Source organism: Orycteropus afer, unplaced genomic scaffold, assembly GCF_000298275.1.
Source record: "Orycteropus afer afer isolate SDZICR_OR568_19922 unplaced genomic scaffold, OryAfe1.0 scaffold00540, whole genome shotgun sequence".
Taxonomy (NCBI): domain Eukaryota; kingdom Metazoa; phylum Chordata; class Mammalia; order Tubulidentata; family Orycteropodidae; genus Orycteropus; species Orycteropus afer.
This window is the reverse complement of record NW_006922127.1, coordinates 254,078-260,837: the sequence shown is the minus strand read 5'-3', so window position 1 is coordinate 260,837 and position 6,760 is coordinate 254,078. Positions and strand designations below refer to the sequence as shown.

The 6,760-nt window shown below is 47.1% G+C and overlaps 1 protein-coding gene across 1 annotated transcript in view; it reads left to right on the top strand.

Annotated features, from left to right (window-relative positions):
- The window catches only part of FLT1 (fms related receptor tyrosine kinase 1), a 201,508-nt gene that overhangs the window by 143,454 nt on the left and 51,294 nt on the right, over nucleotides 1-6,760 (top strand). The window contains exon 15 of the mRNA XM_007955784.1: nucleotides 5,219-5,325. Within this exon, the coding sequence (XP_007953975.1) occupies nucleotides 5,219-5,325 (107 nt within the window). The remainder of the gene's footprint in view (nucleotides 1-5,218; nucleotides 5,326-6,760) is intronic.

Genomic DNA, 6,760 nt, shown 5'->3' with positions numbered 1-6,760 from the left:
TCAAGTGCTTTAGCCACTGTGCTACCAGAGCTCCTAGATAATACATTATATACTCTAAAATTACATTTCCAGTTTTTAGTGAGCAGAATACTAAGTATCTCTTTCCCTTCTAGTATATTTTCATCTTTTTTTACCTTTCAGCCTGGTTGTTTCTCTAGAACCTGAGTCTGACTCTCTCATTTTCTGTGGAGTCTCCCCCCCACCCCAGGCCATACCATCTCCTCCCACATCCCATTCCCAAACCAGCCTCCATGTATTTCCATGTATTTTCATCTTGAAGATGTTTTTTAGATGTGTAATGTGATTCCTTAAGTGTGTAACTTTTTGCACACATTGGGTCCCATGAAAGGAATGCTGCCTTAGTAAGGCCTGTGGAATTAGACTTTGGGGGTCAGCGTCCTGCTCTTGGAATGCAGTGGGAAATTTCCCACAGTGGGAGGGGTCCTCTCTCAGGGTGTTCCATGAGGGAAATGACTGCAGAAGTTTCAGGCAGGACAGTGTTGTGTCCCAAGATCCTATCGGCATCTCCAACTGCCAGAGGCTACCGTGCCTCTCAACAGGTCCCAAATTCCACAAAGCATATTTGGAGCATAAACAAGGATGTGCGTGTGCGTGTGCGTGTGCGTGTGTGTACATCAGGAGAGCCGTAGACCTCACAGTGGAGAAAATCCAAACTCCAAGTCTTAAGTTTACAGAATTCCCATCGTAAGAATGTTTACTGAGTGTGAAGGTCATCATACTTTGACGTTTCTTCAGTGGAGCTATTTTCAAGCAGTCTCGTGAGATCCAGGGACCCTCCACCGTCATCTGACAAAGCAGCAGGTGAAGATGAACTCACCCACTCACCCATTCAACAGCTATTTTCAGGATGCCCACAGTGTATACCAGGCACTCTTCTAAAGAGTGGAGATGTCGCAGTGAACAAGAGCACCAACATCTACCATCCTGCTGCTTCACGGACTTTGAGCATACGCCTCAGTTCAGATGTCAATAGCTAACCAAGGCTTCCTGTCCAGCATATATAAAGAGCCCTTACAGCTCAACAACAAAAACAACCCAATTAAAAAATGGTCCTGTCACCAAAGAGGAAGATGTAGAGATGGTCAATCAGCATATGAAAAGATGCTCAATGTCAATAGTCAGGAGGGAAGTGCAAATTGAAACCATAGTGAGATAGCACCTCACATCTGTGAAGTCCCCGACCATGTTTTATTCACTTACCACTGCCTGCCAGCACCAAGAACGGAGTGCCGGACCTCGGTAGTGTTCTACACGCTTATTGAATCAATTACATTTGAGCAGGGATTTGACCCTGAACTCTTTGAAAGCACCATGAAACTGTTTGGAGACAAGTCAAGCAAAACTTAATCTGTTCGTTCGCTCCCCCAATCTGATGAGTGGGGACATAAAGATGAATCCAGTGTGGCCTCAGCCCTCTACTGGAGAAATGGCAGAAGCATAACAGGGAGGCCTAGAACTGGTGGGCGAAGAAGGGACAGGTGTTTTGGGGACTGAAGCATGTGGGAGGACAGCAGGGGACCTGGTTGGAGAGGGAGGCAGGGTCAGGCATGAAGGACTGGACAGTGACGGGTTGTGGAGAGGAAGAGCAATGGTGGAAGGCAGGCAGAGGAGCAACACAGTTACATTTCTGATTTAGCAAGACCACTGTGGAGCAGTGTGGGGAAGAGGTTGGAGGGAGCCAAGACTGGTTGGGAAGTTAACGTGGTTGAGCGCTGAGGGGACCTGCATTTGGGCAGTGACACTGGAGTAGGAGAGGAGGTGACAATTTCATGAGCCATTTGGAAGTAAAACGAGTAGGACCCTGTGAAGGTCTGCATGAGGTCCTCTCTAGGGCTAAAGGATGCTCTGTGACGGGGAACATGGCCTCCAGGAAGTGACTGATAAATACTTAATGGATGAAGGGAGAAGGGTGAGGAAGCACACCCTTTGAAGCCTAATGATCCAGTGAAAAAACCCAACCAGACTCACTGCCATCAAGTTGATTCTGACTCACAGCAACCCCCACTGAGCTTCCAAGGCTGTAAATCGTTATGGAAGCAGAGTGCCTCCTCTTTCTTCTGCTGAGCTGCTAGTGCATTCGAGCCACCAGCCTTTTGGTAGCAGCCAAATGCCTTCACCACTACACCACCAGACCTGCTTAATGGTCAAGGATGGAGTCAAATTCAAAACAAAACAAAACTCATTGCCACACATTGAGGAGGAGGAAGACATGGAGAGGTGCATGGGAGGTACAGACAACAAAGATGAACCCTTTTGTGCATACAGTATTGCGCTGTCAGTGAAGGCAAACCATTGATATATGGGTGGAAAGATGGGTTGACAGACTGAACAATTAGGTATATCTGTGCAGGGGAGAGTGTGCCCAAGACCATGTATAGGGTTGACAGACAGTGTTTCTATGAGTGTATTTGTATGTTCTGTAAGAATTCCCAAGTATATAGTAGAGCTGACAAGGGACAAAGTTGTAGTCATTTCTTGATCACAGCCAACTACCCAGAGGGCGCAAGTAGTTGAACCTGTAGGCTCGGAACTATAGTCGCAGGAGACATCAAGTTCAATTGGCATAACATACTACACAAAAACATTGTTCCACCTCCTACTTTGGTGAGTAGCGACTGGGATCTTAAAAGCTTGCAAGCAGCCATCTAGATGCAACGATGGGTCTCTCCTCATCCAGAGCAAAGAAGAATAAAGAAAACCAAAGATTCATGGAAACAGTCCAAACGACTGGTACACCATGCGATCCTCAGCCTATATGACTATGGGACCAGAAGAACTAGGTGGTGCCTGGCTACCACTATCAACCACTTGAAGGAGGATCTATGTAGGAGATCCTGGATAGAGAGGGAGAACAATGTGGAAAAAAACTCAAAATCATAAAAAAAAAAAAAAAAAAGGGAGACCAGATTTGCTGGTCTGATGGAACCCCTGAGACTATGGCCCCCGGCTGCTGTTCAGGTCTGAAATTGAATCCACTCTTGGGGCTTCCAGCCAAACAAAAGATAGGCATATGAACTGAACATTTACAATAGGTAGATACACTCTTGGAGAGATCAATCATGGGAAAATAGAAGGGCTGTGTATGCACAGGGAGACAGCTCGGGGCAGGAGTGCATGGAGGGATGGACACTGGGAAGAGGTAACTATGGGGAGGAAGTGGGGGGGAGTTGTTGCATTGTGGGAAATTGCAGTCAATGTCACGAGACAAAGTGTATGTGAACTGCTGTATGGAAAGTGAATGTGCTCTGTAAACTTTCACCCAAATCACAATAAAATTAAAAATAAAAACAAAAAAAACCTCATTGCCACCAAGTCAATTCTCATGGCCAATGTATGTGTCATATAGAGTAGAACAAAACCATAGGGTTTTCTTGGCAGTAACATTTACAGGAGGTTGTCAGGCCTTTCTAGCACCACTGGATGGGTTTGAACCGCCAACCTTTAGGTCAGCAGCTGATTGCAAACCACTTATTTCCCCCAGGGACCTGATTACCAAGTTTAACATCTTTGCTCCACCATTTGCATATGAACAGTCTGTGTGACTGTGAGCAAGAGGCCTAATCTCTAAACAAGGCCTCAGTTTCCTCATTTGTAAAATGGGATCTTACCTAGCTGGTAGGGTTGTTGTATGTCTTGGGTGAATTAATACATGTTAACTCTTAGGAGAGTACCTACAATAGTAAGCCCTCACTGTGCCTATGAGTATTACTGTGGCTGTTAATAACACTGCCTGCAGCCTCACTGAGCTCAAACCTATCACCCAGAAGCTCAGAATCCCCTAGGGTGTGATCCAGTTCCAGATCTTACATTATACCGCCCTCGCTGCCCTGTGATCTCCCTCCTTTCAGTCTTCACTCCTACTGTTCCCTCTGCCTATAATGCCCTTCCCAGCCTTGCTCCCTGCAGATCAAAATCCATTGCACATGCTACCTTTTCCGAAAAGCACTAGGTTCTCTGAACTGTCTTCAAGGCTCGTCTTTTCTAGTTCCTTGGCATTTGCCTAAGCCTGTTGGTTAGATGGTGAGGGTGCTCCTTGAGAGTGAGAACTTTCTCTTCATTTTCCTATCTCCTCCAGCCCCCAGCCTTGCCTGTAGTAGGGACTCAATACACCTTTAGTGAAATGAAACAAAGGGCCCATAAGATGATGTCCTCATGCATGAAACGGGGATGTTGAGTCTTAGGGTGTGTGTGAGCGCTGAGCACACAACAAGAGCTCAACAAAGGAGCTTGGCACCATCCACATCATCACCTTCTAGAAAGTTCCACTTGCTCTTGGCCCAACATAATACTAAGCTTTCTGTCTCCTCCTCATGAGATTAAAGAATAAGGACATGACTTTAAAGTCACCACCCTGGAATCGATTAAGTAGGAAGCCACTATTGTGGCCTACCAAGGAATTCCTTTACAAAGCCTGACAAATGTCTCTTTGGAGGGGTCACTTGAATGGGTTGGGTCTTCTCTTTTTGGTCTTGGAAGGACAAGGCTCAGCTTTTCATCTCGGGGATTCTGGGCAGTGAGGAGACAGGCTCTATCAATTCCCTGCTTGTCCCCACACAGGAGCTCCCTACTCAAAAGGTTGGAAAGAGAGCCCCAGACATGGGAGCGGGAGGTGGGCAGTTGGGACTGGTCCTTCCAAAAGGAGTGAAGCGTACAGCTGTGACGGTCCCCGAGCCATCTTTTTGTTTTTTAAATCTACTATGAAGAATTCTGTGAATCCCAGAGGAGTTCTTTTATGGTGTGTGTGTGTGTGTGTGTGTGTGTATATATTTTTTTTTTTTTTCCCTTTTTCTTTAGAATTTCCTCTGAGACCCATTAGGGAGATGAAACTTAGTCCAGATTTAGCACTTCAATGGGCTTTTGTTCCTGCCTTAATTTTTTCCCATTTTTAATGTGTCTTCTGATTTTTAATTAGCTACCTCTGGGACCACAGAGTGGGCAGACTCCCCAGCAGATGTTTCTGGAAACTTGCTGAATTCATGTGTGAGTGTATGATGATAACGCCACGTAGTGATGGCCGTGCGTCTGCCTGACTTGGAACGTCAGGGAGGACCTGTCCCACAGGACGAATTCTCATGACAGATTAGTCCAGTCGGCCAGTGATGAGCCATGTGGGGGCACTGGGTCTCTTTGAGAAAAGCACAGTCACTCTCAGCTTGAGTTTCCTGTTAACCCCATCTGGCTGCCCTTCTCTCCCCAGGAACCTCGGACAAGTCTAATCTGGAGCTAATCACACTGACGTGCACCTGTGTGGCCGCAACCCTGTTCTGGCTCCTGCTAACACTCTTTATCCGAAAACTGAAAAGGGTAAGAACATTCCAGATTAAGCTCCGTGCTCCTTTTTACGGGATATTCTAGAATATTCTTGTCCTGGTTACCTAGCGCCACTCTGACAAGAATATACCTTGAATGGGATGGCCTTAACAAACAGGAATTTATTCTTACAATTTGGAGGCTTTAAGTCCAAGTTCAAAGTGCTCTTAGGAGAGTACCTACAATAGGTAGATAAACTCTTGGAGAGATCAATCATGGGAGAATAGAAGGGCTGTGTATGCACAGGGAGACAGCTCGGGGCAGCTGTCTCCCTGTCCCCGCTGGCCCCTCGCCTTGTCTGTGGAAGGGATTTAATACACATTTACTGAATTGAAGCAGAGTCCACACAATGACGTCCTCATCCATGAAGTCAGGCTGTTGAGTCCTGGGATGGGTGTGAGCGCTTAGCACATAACAGGTTCTCAACAAAGGAGCACGTCATCATCCACATCATCACTTCTAGAAAGTTCCGTGTGTTCTTGGCCTAACCTAATACTAAGCCTTCTGGGTAAATAAACAGATATGTTACGTTTTGCTGTTCCATACTGAGTTCCATGAAACAATTGAATTCCTTGGCATGTGGTCCAGGTCGGGATTCAGGACATCAGATGTCTGTAATTAGGCCTGTAGGTGGTAAACAAGCTGACACCCCTCCTTCAGTCCCTCCCTTCCTTCAATAATTCATTCCCCCTCAGGTGTCTGCTCACAGGCAGAGAGCCAGGCCCTGTGGGAGGTGCTCTGGTGACAGTGGGAACAAACTCCAAGAGGTGCAGTGACACAGACCAGTGTAAAATGGCCCCTCTGAGTTAGCTGACCAGGGTGGGTTGGCAAAGACAAGAGGGAGAAATGGTGGAGGCAGAGGGAACGGTCGGTACAAGGCTGAGGCAGGGAACGGAGCACAGTGAGATGAGGGACGGACAGAAGATCAGTGTGGCTGCAGACGGGATAACCAGGAAGCATGACGATGAAGTGTGGCCCGAGGGAAGGAGGAGCCAGACCAGGTGGCCTTGTCAGAATTTAGTCTTCATCCTGCAAGCCTTTGGAGGAGGGGGCAGTGCAGCAAAAGTGGGGAATGGCATGTGTGAGAGAATCAAATTCGGGTCTGGAAAGATCATTTTAGCTGCTGTGAGGTGAACGACTCAGAGAGGGCAGAGGTGCGTAGATGGCCACCAGGTAGATTTTATAGCAGTCCATGGGAGAAATGGTGGTAGCTGAGACTAAATGACTAGCCCGTTAACCAAACCCACTGCTGTCAGATCAAGTCTGACTCACAGTGACCCTGTAGGACAGAGCGGAACTGCTCCATAGCGTTTCCAAGGCTGTCAATCTTTACAGAAGCAAAGCCCAAACCACACCCACTGCCGTGGAGTCCATTCTGACTCACAGCGCCCCTAGAGGACAGAGTGGAACTGCCCCACAGGGTTTCCAA